General features: G+C 45.7%; 1 protein-coding gene across 2 annotated transcripts in view; it reads right to left on the bottom strand.

The window, feature by feature from the left end:
• Positions 1–3,280: 3,280 nt before the first annotated feature.
• The window catches only part of TTC9 (tetratricopeptide repeat domain 9), a 32,980-nt gene continuing 19,711 nt past the window's right edge, over positions 3,281–16,549 (bottom strand). The window contains exons 2-4 of one of the 2 annotated variants that reach the window (XM_058567233.1): positions 9,593–9,775; positions 7,683–7,747; positions 7,509–7,573 (exon numbers count right to left, since the gene is read on the bottom strand). In XM_058567233.1, coding sequence (XP_058423216.1) covers positions 7,683–7,747; positions 9,593–9,775 — 248 coding nt within the window. In that variant the 3' untranslated portion in view covers positions 7,509–7,573. Of the gene's footprint in view, positions 7,574–7,682; positions 7,748–9,592; positions 9,776–16,549 lie in introns of both variants that reach the window. The other variant, XM_058567232.1, reaches the window with a different exon arrangement.

The raw sequence follows: 16,549 nt of genomic DNA, 5'->3' as shown, positions 1-16,549 counted from the left end.
GGTGTGGTTCTGTGACCGGGAAATGAACCCCGGGCCACTGAAGTGGTGAAAGCGCCAAACTTTAACCACTAGGCCATCAGGGCTGCCTCTGTATTTCTTTTGCTAAATTTATTCCTGAGTATTTTATTCTTCTTGATTATTTTCTTAACTGTATTTTTGTTTAGAATATACTATTAAAGGTAATTTTCTCTGTTTATTTTTACCTTTTTAAATGTGGCTACTAGAAAATTTAAAATTACATAGGTGGCTCACATTATATTTCTAATGGACAGTGTTGTTCTAGAATAAATAGGCTGAGATTAGAGAAAACAAAAGAACATAAAACAATGGGGTATATCCAGGGTGTTCATGACATTATGCCTCTGGAGCTACAGAGGCATAATGAAACCTGGTCTAGAATTTTCACCTATTCTGGAAATCGCAAGTCTTGAAGAGCTTCCGACAGCACTCAGAGATAACATGCGTAGCCACTTGTCCCTGTTCTACACAGAGGGGATTTAATCAGATATAACCTGCAGGGTCTTCTGTGACTTCTCAGCCCTCGGGCCTACAAGGGTAGTAAAAGTCACATTGCCTGAGCCGAGGCATGAAAAATCGGGAAAAAGGTAAGAAAAGACAGCTCATGATGAGTATCTCAAATTCTTTCATATTATATCCAGGGAAAGGAGTCACAGAGCCTTGTCATTGACCCTGGACTGGCATGTACTCATCTCTCACCACTTCTGCTCCACCAGTTGGCACCCCCTCAGGAAAATCTTCCCTGATCCTCCAGGATTGGATAGATGCCCCTGCTATGTGCGCCCTTGGTGTTTCTGTAACATTTATTATACAAATTTGAAGCGGTGTCTTTATTTTTCTTTCTTCCCTATAGACTGTAAGTTTCTCACCAGAGACAATACCTCATTAACCATGGAACCACCTATACCGAAGTGACTGGAATGATAGATATTGAGTAAGAGAATGAATGAATGATCACTATATTCCTTCTTTCTTTAGAAGAGAATATTTTTACAGCATTACATTTAAAAAACAAAAGATAGGTGCTTTGTAAGTGTATTTTGCTTCAGTGGACAGAATATGAAGTTTGTTGTCAAAAAACTACCCGAGTTCCAGTTCTGCCTTTATTACTTAATAGCTGTGTGATCTTGAAGAAGGCACTTAGCTTCTCTGGACTTGATGCCTCATCTGCAAGATGAGACGTTGAACTATTGAGCTTTAAGATTCCATCCAGCCCTAATATCCTGTGAGATGTTGAAAATAGGACAAGTCTAGCTTTCAATTGTAGGCTTGCTTCCAGACAAGCAATTCAGTGGAACAGCTGAGATCCCCAACCTTTTGCAAGGGCCTCTGCCTCCTCCCTTCCCTCCCTCCTCCTCCATGGCTTAGCAAATATTAATAGCCAAGGGCCTCACTGAGTGTGGTTTTTAATAGAATCCAATTTCAGTCCATTTAGAGTGAGACTTTTCATGCTGACTTGGTAATTTGAACTCTGTCATGCCTGATGGACTGAATGCATTTTCCCTGTGTGCGCTGCCCGCCCTGGGCTGGTGGGGAGAGAGTGTAGGCATTGGGAGCGGGAAGCAGGGGCATCTTAATCAAAGTGGCTGCAGATCAGCTATTGTGGCCTCACAGCCAGTTTTGCCTGTCCTGCCCTGAGGCTGGTGATGAGGATGCCAGGGCATTGGAAGGAGAGTGGGCAATGACTTCTCCCCTGACGATCGCCTTCTCCTTGCAGCCCAGAAGCCACTGGCCTCTGGGTGGAACTGCAGGGAGAAAACTGTGTTGATCTTTGGATATGACTAGAAGACACTTGGTTCTGAAGACCATCAGAGTTATTCTAGCAGATTGTTGTGGAGTCTCTGATGTGCTTGGCGGGGGCATGTGATGGAGTATGGGGCTTCCTCTGCCCCCTACAACCCCTAAGTACTTGTTCTGTTTGATCAGAGAGTAATCCAAGGGCCTGTTGGAAGTCCCCTTCCTTATAGAGCACAGTGTGGGAATATGGAAGGTGAACACACAGGTATTAGTAGCTATACTCTAAATGAGGAAACTGAGGCTGAGGGTGGGGGAAGGAAATGAATGTTTATTCCATGCTTACTCTGTGCCAGGCACTGAGCTAGGAGACAGGTATTTCTTAATCATCCCAACACCCTTTTAAGGGATATAACATTATTCCCATGTACAGGCAAGGAAAATGAGGATCAGAAAAGTCAAGCAACTGCCAAAGGTCACACAGCTAGTGCAAGTCAAGTTGGTATTCAAAGCTCCATCTACCCACTCCAAAAGATCACAGAGTTTGAAATGGTGGAGCTCAGTGCTCTGATTTGTCTGCTGGTCTACCTCAGCAGCAGCTCCTTAACCTGGCTGGTCATCAGAAGCACTTCAGGGCATTAAAAAAAAACAAATGTAGTATCTTGAGCATTATCCCTATGAGTCTGATTCAGTGGGTCTAAGGCAGAGTCTGAGATTATGTATTTTTAAAAAGCTACTTCAAGTGATTCCGATGTTTTGGAAAGCACAGCACTGGAGCACGTGGCTTCTCTTCTAACTCAAGTCTCCTAGGATTTCTTCAGTTCTCAGAAGCACAGATCCAGTCCAGCCCTGCATTGACCTCAAGTAACATTTGCCACTGAATCCATTATTCGTTCATTCCAGGTTCAATGCGCAACATTTATGGAACACTCACTAGATGCCAGGCATTGTGCTAGACATTTTGGCTGCAAATATGAATAAAGCACAGTGCCAGCCTTGAGGAACATCCAGGTAGTGGGCGAGACAAACATAGATAGGAGGTTCCAATCCGTTGTAGCAAATTCTGGGCAGAGGTAGGCTCACGCTACTTTAGGGGTGCAGACTAAGGGGTCAGGGAAGGCTTTCAAGCACTGATGCCTTGGCCAAGTCCTATTGGAGTTAGCAAGGCAAAGAGGGGGCTGGAGGCATGAGGCATGGCCAACTCGGCAGAGGGAATAGCATGGAAAGGCCCAGAGACCCAGAAAGATGGGTTCGGGGAACCACAAGAAGCTGTGCAGCAGTGGAACATGGAGAACCTTGGGAGGAGGCCCTGGAGGTGAGCCTGGAAGAGTCGGTGGGAGAAATCACATGACACATTGTGTGTTATGCTGAGTTTGGCCTTTACCCTAAAAGTGATGAGGAGCCACTAAAGATTTTTGAGCTGCGGAGCGCGTAATCAGATTGTGTTCTAGAAGGATCACTCTGATAGAAACAAGAGGGCGAACCGGAGGCAGAAGAAGGTGGCAACAGAGGAACAAATTAATTGCAGAATTAAGAATTTATGTATGTCAAAAAGCACCATAAACAAAATTTGAAAGCAAAGCACTTGGAAAGCATATTTGCAACGTTTCTTGACAAAAATAATATTTTGAATAAAATTACATATCAATAATAAAGATAAACATACCAATATCAAATAAATAGAAAAATTACAAAGAAAGAAGTACAAATGGTCAAAAAGCATATGAAGATGTCATTCACTAATAATCAAAGAAGTGCGAGTTCAATTAACAGTGACATACTATTATGTTCCTATCAAACTGGTAATGATTTGATAAGTGATAATACCCATGAAGTGAGGGTGCAGGGAACAGGGCACTCTCAAGGCTGCAAATAAGAGAGTGCTTTGGTACAAACTTTCTGGAGGGCAGTTGGCAACATATATCAAAATTCTTAAAGATAGCCAAGCAATTTCCTTCTTGGATTTTATCCGAAGGAAAAAGTCTTAGATATGTGCAAAATTTAGCTACAAGAATGTCTGTTGCAACATTATTTACAATAAGGATTGGGAACAAATGAAATAATCACTATTAGGAGACTGGTTACCAAATAAGGGTCCATCTGTATAATGAGGATGCTGTTGGAAAAAGTTTGAGAGAGACACAAAAAACATTACGTTCATGATATAGTAAGTGAAGTAGCACAAAGTGCAAAAACGTGTGTCCAATATGCTACTATTTGTGTGTGTGACAAAAGAATAAATATGCATATATTTGAAAATGCATAAATGTCTCCGGAAGGACATACAAGAAATTGGAGAGAAACTAGATGCTGGCAGACGGGGTGGGAAGGAGATTTACTTCTTATATTATAGGGCTTTTTGTACTTTTTGAATTTTGTATCTGTGTATGTATTACATATTCTAAAATATAAATACACATTTTGAAAAGTAAGTTATTAAAGAATATATACAATATGATCCAGTTTTTGTTAAAAAAAAACAACTGTGTATGTGCATGTGTACATTTATACCAAAAAGAACCAAAAGATACACCCAAAAGGATAACAATGTTTATCTTGGATGGTAGGATTATGGGTTGGAGTTTGTCTCTTTTTTTGCTAAAATTTCTACAATACACGTGTGAGGCTTTCATAATAATTACAAGAAAAGTGTAATTTTTTTCCCCAAAGAGTCTTATCACAAAAGTCCAAGCAGGAAATGACAAAGCAGGTCATATCCAGGATTAGTGCTCCAGGTATAGTTCAGCAGTGACGTCTGCCAACAAAGCATGTAATTACATGACAATCCCTGTTTTAGGGAGGGATGGGGAGAAGGAAACTGAAGGTTTGGTAAGGTGAACAGACCTGATTTTGCATAACAGCCCTCTGAAGTCTCTGTTGGACAAATGCACAGAAAATTCAGTCCCACCACCCCAAACATCAACCAATACCCCCAGGCAGCTTTTTTCTTTGGGATCATTTAACTTTGGGTCACAGTGAATGGAATTCCAATGTGTACCTAAGTCACCAGACAAGGCGACAGTCTGCACACTTGTTCTGTGAGGTCCCACCAGGTTGTCCTCTCCTAGTTCTGGTTTTTAACCTTTCTCTTTGGAAGGATGGCAACAATCTTGTCCCCATCTGTCCAGCCCTGCCCCAACTCACTCACTGAGGCAAGACCTCTCTCCTGCTCCATGTTAGGAATGGTTACTCTGAGTCCTTGCTGATGACGGGAAGACCCTGCCAGTTTGAACTGGTTCTGCCGGAAACCTCATCTTCAACCTTCAGATCCTAACAAGCAGTTTGCCAGCTCACATCTTTCTGAGCTGGAACCTTGGGAATGGGGGAGTTTTGCACATTTGCTTATGCTGTGTATGCTGCAGAGTGGGGTCACGCGAAACCATTTTGGAGGAAGAGGGCGGAGAGAAAGATATGGTAGGAGTAGGGGAGAATGTGGCAGCTGTAACAGCTTTTTCTTTTTCCTCTTCTCTAGAGGGTGAGCTATAAGCAAGCAACTATGGGCCCCTGGATATTTCTAGCACCTTCTTGCAGCCCCCGTTGGAAGCCCTTGAGGAGCTATGTGAATATAACCTGTGCTGCTGGCTTCTGGGCCCCTCAGCAGTGATTGGATTCTGCAGTGGTGGACCCTCTGATTAAACAAACAACCCATCATTGACTCTGTTTCCTTTCAATCTCTACCTGTAATGGTGACTCTTCCCCAAAGCTGGGGATGGGGTGAGGAATGCTAGGTGGGTTGTTTGGATACGTGCTGGCCTCAACAGCAAGTAGAATGAACAATACGCAGAAATAACCGCTGGCTCTCAGCTGTCTTTTCCTGGCCTGTTTCTGCCCTGACCACTAGGGAGTCTAGTGTTAGGGACCTTTTCCTGCCTTGGGCTTAAATACAAGATGCAGTCCATGTAACATCACTGACATCGTCAAGGCTTTTCAACTTAATACACATTGTCCTGCTCTTGAATGGTTGTAACTGCTCAATATAATACTTTGTTGAGCAGCAACTCACTTTAGAGTATTAATAGCTAAAGCTCTGGAGTCAGAGAGACCTGGTTCACATCCTAGCTATGCCATCTAAGCTCATGCAAACTCGGAATAGTTAATTTTTCTGGTTTCCGGTTTTCTTATCCATCAACTGGGAATAGTATCTTATAGAATAATTACATGAAAGAAATGAGATTATACATGTAAAGATCTGAGGATAGTGCATTTAATAAATGCGAACTATTAACATTATTGCATCTGTATACATTTTAATTTGTACAGTATTGTCTCTTTCACTAACCACAAGAAAAATACATGAAAGTGCTTTGAAAATTTTAAAGCATCATATAAATTAACGGTGTCATTGGTAATAATTTCATATGAGGATTTCTCAACTCCTCCATCTCTTTGAAGACTGGGACTACATCCTATGTCCCACAGCATATTGCACAATGATAGGCAAATGATAAGCCCTCAGTAAATGTTTCTTATTTGACTGAAGCAACATGGCAGAGCGTAAAGAGCATAGATATCAGGAGACTAGGCTGGGATAAAATTCGTTTAAGGCAGGAGATCCAGTCTGCAGTCATAATTTATTCATTCAACAAATATTTGTTGAACACATTCTATGTGCTAGATACTGAGTCCAGATAATTTCATCAAAAAGAGACTGTGCAAGTTCCCACAAAGCCAAGTCCCCGGGCGGTCTCCACGATCCCAGCCTACTCTGAAAGCACAAAGGCGGTAGCCAACATTGTGTACCACTAGACAAATGGTCCATTGCTTTGGGGGAATTCCCATCCTGCCTGGCTCTGATTGACGCTAAGGAGCTCTGATTGAGAGTTGGGGGAGGGAGTGAAAGGGAGGGGGTGGGCTGCTTCCAACAGAAATGACAGGAACTGCTGCCTGTTAATTTATTTTTATTTACACTTAATTAGTCTACAGTTCAACTCCCCAGTCTATACAATGCCCTTTTCCCTAGACATCATCTCTCCCTCCCTCCATCACCTATGTGGTCTGCCCTTGGCCCACTACACCCTGCCCTTCTGCTGTCACAGCTGCCTGCTGGGTGGGAGTATCGGAGAATGGTATGTGTGGTCACCAGAGGGCACTGAGAGTGGGCTTCAATGGCATGTGAATCCTGACAGAGCCTCAGATCCCCAAGAAAGAGAGAAGAAAGCACAAACCAAGACAACAAGTGAGGGATGGAGGCAGGCGCTGAGGGTATTGAGGATGGGGGTGGGCGGGAATCCAGTGTACAAATTCACAGTCTCTCTGTTGGCTTAACCAACGCTTCTGGTGTTTGTCTCATCCCTGGATTTGTCACAGTTGCCTTGAGATGCTCTGGTCTGTCAGGAAGGTGTGGAGGGGTCCAGCCCGTGAGCTCCGTGCCTGCTACCTTTGGGATGGTGCATCTCCCAGCCTCTGCCTCTGTCAGAAGCACTGGCCAAAGTCAAAGCCGAAATGGCATTCCTGGCCTGTGAGAGTCCTCTCCAGCTGTCCCTGCGGAAGTTAGGTCCCTCTCAGTGGCTGACCTACTAGAGACGAGGATGTCTTCATTGTTGGGGCAACCCACCAGATTCCAAATTTGCATGTCTCCTTTTCACACTGGGAGAAGACAATGAGTTGAGGGGCAACAGGAGGAAGAGGGGGGAGCCGGAATAAGTGGGGAGAAAGGAACAGGACCCAGGGAGGGGCTCTCCACCAGGGGGTGCCTGGAAGTCCCGGGTCAGGTGCGGTGCAGCTCTAGAGAGGTGTTCTAGTTACACCGCTTCCTTCTCTCTCTGGGAGCATCTGCTGAGCTTCATCTCCGTCAGTTGGATGTACCGAATCACGTTGGTGTCTGTGAGGAGAGAAACACACCTTAGGGAACACCTGGTGAGAGGAACATGTGGGTCTACACAGAATCAGGGTAAAGCTGTATATGCAGATCACAGACAGGCTAGACTCACTCAGTCAAGGTCGATGACAGTCGAGAGGGCACCAGGATGTCGGTCCTCTCCTTCACGGCCTCCACCTAGCAAATGCGGACAGGTCACCGTGACCCAGGGGACAGACGGGAAGGAGAGGAGAGGAGGGGCAATTTCTCCCCTTATTTGTAGGTAACAGCATCCCCCAGTGGTCCTGAGTCAGCACAGTTAGTTAAGACTCTGCTGGGAGTTTAACCTCAGGCAATTACCAACTTCTCTGAGCCTCACGTCTTGTCCGCCAGAAACCACCTCCATTTTTGAACGCCTACTTTGTGCCACATTTGTTACCTTCGTTATCTCATTTAACCCTCCTTATAATCCTGTAAGTATGTATCATCATCCTCACTGAGACGAAAGGGAAAACTGGGCTCCAGAGAGATTGAGTAAGATGTCCAAGGAGACACATGGTAGTTGATGCCTTTCCTGGGGATCATAGTACCTTCCTCACAAAATTGCTATGAGGACCAAAATAGATAAGTCTAAAAGTGCTTAATCCAATGATCAATAAATATTAGTTGAAAGCAACTTTTTTTAATTGAAGAGTTTAAAATGACTTTGCTTCTTTGTCTTATTTTCATCGTTATAAGTAGGATGGGACAACTACCTCACCACAAACTGGGGAATCTCTCCCCAATTCCAGTCCTTAAATTAGTGAGTAGGGAACAACATGGAACAGCTACTTAGCTCTGCACACACCGGAATATAAGGGCTCCAGGGCTGCCTGAGAGGTTTACTTCCAGAAGTAGAAATAAATGCTATGCAATGCTAAAACATGCCAGGCATAGCATCTGGAACAGTGCTGACCTACAGCAGGTGCTCAAGAAAATTCCATTGAATGAGTCTAGTTCTTAGTCCTTAAGCTGCTTACAGTATAGTTGGGGGAACACAATTTATGTACAGAAAACCAATCAACAACACAGAAAAATAAAGATATTGGTATTCTTAAGAAACTAAAGAAAAAATATACATTTGGGTATTTGCAAGTTGATCTTAAAATTCTTAAAGACTTCTTGGAAGGAGAATTGCGTTAAAAAAAATCAGCCATATGAACAAGAAGGGCAACATCAAGGCAAAGTCATTGTTTAAATGGTGTCTCCTCAGAGAGGCTCTTCTGACCACCTGGTCTATAATAGCACCCCCTTTACTCCCAATCCTTTGACTTCGCTTTATTTCCTTCACAGCACTTACCACTACTAAATGTTACATTTTCTATTTGTCCACTGGTTTACTGTCCAACTTCCTCCCTTATAACGTAAGCTTCTTGAAGGTACCAACTTCCTTTTGCTCACTGCTATTTACCCAGCATCGAGGATAGTTCTTGGCCCATTGTACCTGCCTAATAAATACCTGTTGAATGAATGAACGGCTGAGCTAGTGGGTATGAATGTAAGTGAATGGTACAGATAACACATGCTCTAAGGAATGGGATCTGACTGGAGAAGTCAGAGCACGCTTCCTGAAAGGTGCTGAGCTTAGCACCAAAATTATCCATTTGTATTCTGTCTCGCCAACCAGTATGTGAGCTCCTTACAGTAGGGACCACATCTTCTCATCTGCATCCCTGGTGCCCAGCACAAATCTAGGCACATAGTAAGAACACAATATATATTTATTGAATAAGTGCAGAGAGTTGGATTTTTGGTGGGAGAAGACGAGAATTCCATATTCTATTTGAAGAGAAGAAGCGCCCAAGCTCCCCAGAACCTAGACCCCAGGCAAATACATGGACTGTGTGCTCTCCTCATTCCGGGTCCTAACACATACCTGACCCCTAATTTGCCATGTCTGCCCCTGCCTAACCCTGCCAGCCATGAAGTCTGTCCACAACAATGAGAAGGTCTCAGCGCTGCCAGAGGGGGCTGACAGTAAGAAAACAGCCATTGCTGCCTTACCTGTGGGTTGTCGGGTCCTTGCTTCTTTCAGATAGTAGAGGGCTTTGTCATAGTCTCCCAGGTGGTAGAAGGCCACACCAGACCGGTAGAGGGCCTTGAAGTTCTCCCCTTCCTTCTTCAGGACTTTGAGGCAATACTCCTTGACTCGCTCATAGTTTACCAGCTCAGCCTGGAGCAGGCAGGCTAGAGAGGAAGCGAGAAAAAAGAGAAAACGCCATCAACACACAGACTCTGAATGCTTCCCTTGGGTTCTTTCTCCCCATCCAGAGAAGGTTTAGTAATGTTGGGGCTTTTCACTGGGGTTTATGCCATGGAATTTGTCATCAAATAATCCTGGGTTCTAGGACCCAGTTTCATCACCAACAAGCTGTGTGACCTTGCGCAAGTTGCTTAGCTTTGTATTATGGGTTGAGTTATGTCCCCCAAAAAAGATACCTTGGAGTCCTAACCCCTGGCACCTCAGAATGTGATCTTATTTGGAAATAGGTTCTTTACAAAGGTAATCAAGTTAAAATGAAGTCATTAGTGTGGATCGTAATCCAAGACTGATGTCCTTATAAAAAATGCACCATAGACTGAATTTTTCTGTCCCCCCCAAATTCATATGTTGAAAACTAATCCCCGATGTGATGGTATTTGGAGGTAGGGTCTTTGGGAGGCTTCACCCTCATAAATGGGATTAGTGCTCTTATAAAAGAGACCCCAGTGAGCTCCCTTGCCCCTTCTGCTATGTGAGGACACAGCGAGAAGACGGCCATTGATGAACCAGGAAGAGGGATCTCACCAGACCCTGCATCTGCCGGTACTTTGACCTTGGACTTCCCAGCCCTGGAACTGTGAGACATAGACAGTTGTTGTTTCACCCACCTAGTCAATGGTATTTTTATTATAGCAGCCCAAATGGACTAAGACAAAGGGGAAATTTGGGCACAGAGACAGACACACACAGAGGAAAGATGACGTGAAGTGGCACAGGGAGAAGACGGCCGATTATACGCCAAGGAACGCCTGAGGCTACCAGAAGCTAGGAGAGAAGCCTGGAGCAGAGTCTCCTTCACAGCCCTCAGAAGGAACCAACACTACCAACACCTTGCTCTTGGACTCCTAGCTTCCAGAACTGTGAGACAATAAATTTCTATTGTTTAAGCTTCCAGTTTATAAGACTTGTGGCAGCCCTAGGAATAAGCTACAAGAGGCAATAACAATACTAACCATGGCTAATAATCGTCAAGTTCTTACCTTGTGCCAGTTGCTTGTCTCATTGCTTTACTTGAATGATATACAACATATATAATCCTCAGAATACTATGATGTAGGTCCTATTATTATTCCCATTTTACAGATGAGGAAGCTGAGGCCCAGACAGATTAAGTAATTTCCCAAGGTCACACAACATAAAAGAGGCGAGGCTGAGATTTAAATCAAAGTTGTCTGACTCCAGAGCCCAAGTTCTTTATTGAGTTGTTGAGGGGATTATACAAAATAATGGCCATAAAGCATTTACCACAGGGCTTGGCACATAGTAAGTACCCAAATGGTTATTTAATATTATTATAATTCTTTTCAGCCCCTGCACCCCTGCAGTGATGACTGCCTCTGACTTTTTTCAAGTTCTCTTTCATACATGTTTGTCTCTGTAGTTCCTGGGAGCAGGGGCCTTCTGACAGGTTAGTGACCAGCCTCACCCGGGGTATACTTCTGGAGCGGCCTGGGTGTCCCAAGCAAGAGGAAGCTAAGGCTGGCAGGTGCCTTCCTATTCCATAGTCAGCCATCTCGGAGAAAACCGTCTCTCCTTGAAGCTTTCTCTCACCAGCAGTCAGCCACAGGGCCAGGACCAGGGTGAGGAAGCTTGTATGACCCCGGAGAGTGGGCACCTCCTGAAACGTCATGTCCTAGGAGCCTCACTTGCCTCCCCCTGATCCCAGCAGTGCTGAGCAACCTCCACCTCCACTGGATCACTCAAATATTTAGTAGGCATTGATCAAGGGCAAAGAGGTGTGTTATACACATTGGAGGGATTACAAAAAAAGAAGTGGGGGCAGGGGGGAAGAAACCCGTCTGCTTCTTCAAAGTGAATGAAAACAGAGACTTAGAACCCCTGGCTGGTGGGATGGGGGAGAGTGCTGATGCGCCGCTCCTTTGTGCTCAGGTTCAGGGGTCTAACTTCGGCTGTTTTGATCCCTTAAATAACTTCCCAGGGATCAGAATTGCTGATTAAGAGACCAGACCTTTCATTGGGCATTTTGGACAAACAAAAACAAACCATCCTCTTGCAGACCAACGGGGAGGTGAACCACGCAGTCTCTCAAGCTGGAGGTGTGAGAACCAGGAAGTGGAAGAGAACAAGCCCAGATCTAGAAACTGATCCATCAGGTTTCACTGGCCAGAGGGCAAAAAGCCAAACAAGTGGACAGAAGCAACAGGCTGCTAACTGGGTCGGCCCGGGCGTGGGCGGCTGTTGTGACAGACAACCATGATAGCTGGCACGCCAGGGGCCATCCCGCTGAGCTGATGCCACCAGCTCCTCTCCCCTCTCCTCCCTCGGCTGTGGGGTCTGAGGCCTCTCTGCCCCCTCCCCACCCCCGTGCTGTTGGAGTCGGCCCTGGTGCTTCCACAGCTCTGCAGACCGGGAGGGGTTTCTGCAAGAGGTTCCCGAGTGTGAACCTCACTGGCTGCTACCTGTGTGGGACTCGGCTCCAACATCTGCTCCCAGAGCTAAAGGATTTCCTGTCTGCAGCTTCCCTGTGCCCCATCTGATGTCCTCTGCCCAGGCTGAGCAGTCCTCTTCCTCTCCAGCCCTCTGTCTGCAAACAGACACTTCTGTTTGCTGACCCGAGCAATCTAGGAAACAGACCTTTGTTTCTTCTAAAAACAGTTTTTGAATGTCTAAAATTGGTGGGAAAGGAAGCAAAGGGGCCTGGAATTGGAAAAGTACCCCCCACTCCCCAAGGCAAAAGGAACAATAGCAATTTCTGGGACTCATTCAGTGAAAATGTCTCGAATTCCCCTGCAGATCTGGTGGGAACTGTGCTATCTGGCTGTGGACCAGAGTTCAGAGCTGGTGGGAGGTGGGCCAGACAGGTTACGGGGTATGGAGCCCCTGCTGGCACCAGAGGCCGAACCCAGGAAGACAGAGAAATCAGAGCTAGCTCAGGTGCAAATGGCTGCCGTCCGGAAAGGCTGGGCCAAGAGGAGGCATCCAGATAAGAAACCAGGGGCGCCAGGCCCTAGCTCTCCAGAAGGTCAGGGTGGAGGGAGTAAGAGACAGTCTGGAAAGCTGCCCTCAGCCCTACCTACAGGTGATTTCTAGGTACCTCTCTAGTTTGGGTGGGAGCTATTTGGGGAACATATAACAAGCCCATGGGAAAAGTAAGAGGGGATGCATGTAGGCACATTTATTTTGGAGTTGAAGAAGTTAAGGAGAGGTTGACTGGCAGTCTCCTGATGTTCCTTCCTCGTGCATATGCCTGTCACCCAGGGCCTGGGGGCTGCGGTGGACCCTTAGAATAGACTCCCCTTACTTCCTCTCAGTTGTTAATCTCTTACCCTATGTCAGAGGCAGAAGTCAGGACCTTACGTATACTGTGTCTTTTAATCTTCACAGCAACTCTATGACGCGGGTTCTATTTTTATGCTTCTTTTACAGATGATGAAACCCAATTCCAGAGAAATTAAGCAACCTGCTAAAAGTCACTCAACTAGGAGGCAGTAGAATTATGATATCCACCCACTTCTGCCAGGCTCCTAAGACTGTGCTCTTGACCATGGGTATCCATGCGTCTGCATTTGAAGCCTTTGGAAACCCATGTAACCCCTGGAAAAAGACAGGTCACCTGTGTCAACTACCTTCCTCTGTGTTGCAGGGTCATCAAGGCAAAAAGTGATGCCTAACTGCACTGGGAACCATACAAGTCACCGGGATCAGGTGATGAACCAAACACTCCACTCCATCCTGGAGCTGACGGACTGGTGGGGAAGACAGATGTTACATTATCTCAAATGTGCCAAGTGCTGTGGAGGAGAAGGGATGAGTGGGAGCATACCGAGTGGGGAGGGGCCTTCAACCAATATACAGTATCATGGGAGGGCTTCTGCGAAGAAGTGGTATTTAAGCTGGGTTCCAAAGATTGAGTGCTTGTCAACCTCAGCACTGTAAACATTTTAGGCTGGATAATTTTTTGTCATGGGATATGTCCTGTACATTGTAGGATGTTTACCAACATCCCTGGCTTCTACCCACTAGATGCCAGTTGCGATAACCAAAACACTTGTCTCCAGATATTGCCAATGTCTCCTGGGGGGTAAAATCACCCCTGTTTGAGAACCACTGATCTGAGTGGAGAGGAGAAAAAGCTTTCTAGGCAGAGGGGACAGAGAGAGAGAGAGAGAGAGAGAATGGCTTATTTGCTCATTTGAGGAGCTCTGAGAAGCCACGCCTCACTGGAGCAGAGAGACTGAAGGGAAGGGTAAGAGGAAGTGAAGCTGGAAAAGCAAGATGAACCCAGAACACCCAGACCCTTCTGGCCCATGTTGAGGAGATGGGACTTTATACTTAGGGCAAGAGTGGATTTGGAGGATGAAATGATGGTGACTAGGCTGACTCAAGAGGAGGCAGAAAGAGAGGGGAAAGGGATTAATGTAAGCGGCATCCAGAAGACAGAACTGACTAGCATTAGGGAACCCCCGAATGTTACATTCGTATGGTTAGAGCCCTTCATCCAAGAGATCTTAGATTGTCATTCTGGATTCACTGATGATCCAGGAGTGTTCCTCTATGTCGCTGTTACCTGGTGTCTATTAGAATTAAGGTTTATAATACGAAAGTCTCTGTGCTCTGCTATACAGCATGGATCAATAATTTAGAGTACTGGGCTGGGAATCAGAAGAGCTGGATTCCAGTGCCACCTTCGCCACTAGCCAACATTATGAAAATCACTTTCCCTTTCCTATCCGTAAAACGAGGGGCCTGCACTTCACTGAATAATCTCTACCATCCATTTTGGTCTAACACTGTAGGTATACAAACGTTCGCCACTTGATAGAAGGACAAAATTGTTTCACTGGCTCCTCTCTGAAAGAAATTCTGTTCTCCTTGTTCCTTACGGTGAGGCATCTTCTGTTGGGGATGACAATCAGAACTGGTAGGGCAGTGATCAAAAGGGCTTCTGTAAGACAACCCTCCTGCAATGTGCAGATTTTTCGTGCATAGAGACTGGATGATGTTCTGATGTGGTCTTCCCAAGCCAAGGTTCTGGGGCAGGGTCCTCTCTGAAGGGAGTAAGCACTGCCACTGTCAGTCAGTCTCAGCAGGGGAGGCTGTGGACTCAGGAAGGCAGGTCTTAGGCCGGATGGAGCTTGTTCCTGTGTGTGGCCTCGAATCTGAGTACATATTTGGATTCAAAGAAGGGGTCATTCAGCAGCAGAAGGGGTGCAGGGCGGGGAGACATGTCAACAATGGACACATGAAGCTGTTCCTGGGCTCCCAAACAACGATATCTAGAAACTCTTTTGAAAGAAGTGTTATGAACCTTCTGGTCTCTGGGTCTTCTGACAAGTTTGAATAAATGCTGCAGCCTGGAGTCCAAGCTGTGGAGAATTAAGACAAGCTACCATTTGTGCTTGGGAAGAAGTGCGAGAAGAGAAACAGGCTTCCCTGAGCCTCGTATGGTGACAGCAGCGGTGGCCAGCACAACTTACAAGAGAAAGGTAAACTGGGCGGACGAGAATTGGGGCTGTAAATCTTCAACCACCCCTCCCATGTGGGATTCCTCTTCCACTGCCAACCTTGGGTGGTTAGAGGATGATTTTCTGAAAAGAGCTGGCAGGCTTTCTTAGCTCCACAAAGGAGTCTGCAGTAGGAAAAAGTTAGAGAACAGGCAACCTAAAGAACCCCACGGCAACAAGAACCCCACTGCACACCGATGCATGCAGACAGAGGAAATCACACGATTGATGTTGCCCAAAGCAGCCACACTGAGGCCTCAGGCTCAACCACGCCAGGTTCTCCTGGCTCTGGCACCTGTTTCGTTTTGTTTTTCCTGGTGCATGCAGGGCACAGTGACTGTCTGGGCAAAATGCCACTCACTGGCACGAGATGAAGGGAAACTGGATGAGAAGAGGAAGAAGAAGTTCATGTAGCCATTGGTTTTCTTCTTACAGCTGGTTCGCTATAGTTTGCTGGACAGAAGGGAAGCATGGGCTGCACGGGAGGGAAGGAAAGACCCATCTTGGGTCAGGAGTGAGGAGAAGGAACCCAGTCTACGAGGCTGCTTCACTGTTATGGGTTCAATTGTGTCCTCCCAAAAAGGTATGTTGTAGTCCTAAGCCTCGGTACCTCAGAATATGATCCTATTTGGAGAGAAGGTCTCTACAGAGGTAATCAAATCAAAATGAGGTCATTAGGATGGACTTAAATTCAATATAGCTGGTGTCCTTATAAAAAGGAGAAATTTGGATACAGAGACAGACCCACACACAGGAAAGAATGTGAAGAGACACAGGAAGAAGATGGCCATCTACAAGCCAATGAACGCCTGAGGCTACCAGAGGCAGGAGAGAGGCCTGGAACAGATTCTCCCTCATAGGCCTCAGAAGGAACCAGCCCTGCTGACACCTTACTCTTGGACTCCTAGCCTCCAGAACTGTGAGACAATAAATTTCTATTATTTTAAGCCACCCCCTTTGTGGTACTCCATTATGGCAGATTTAGGAAACCTTGCTGGTCATTCCTCTGGGGGGTGGGCCCAGGACGTGGCTCTTATATTACTGGAGGAAATTTTCCCCAAAGCTAACCAAATTATTTGATCGGTTTCCAAATTTATTTCAAGGGGCAATGGCATAGTGGTAAAGCGGAAGGAGCTTGCATCTAGACAGAGGTGACATTCAGAATATTTAACAACTGCTATAGGTCACAACCACACTGAATAGGCACACAGCATTGTGCCAGTTCTGGGGTGC

Source organism: Diceros bicornis, chromosome 24, assembly GCF_020826845.1.
Source record: "Diceros bicornis minor isolate mBicDic1 chromosome 24, mDicBic1.mat.cur, whole genome shotgun sequence".
Taxonomy (NCBI): domain Eukaryota; kingdom Metazoa; phylum Chordata; class Mammalia; order Perissodactyla; family Rhinocerotidae; genus Diceros; species Diceros bicornis.
Note: the sequence above shows the minus strand (reverse complement) of the source record. Positions and strands in the feature narration are given on the sequence as shown.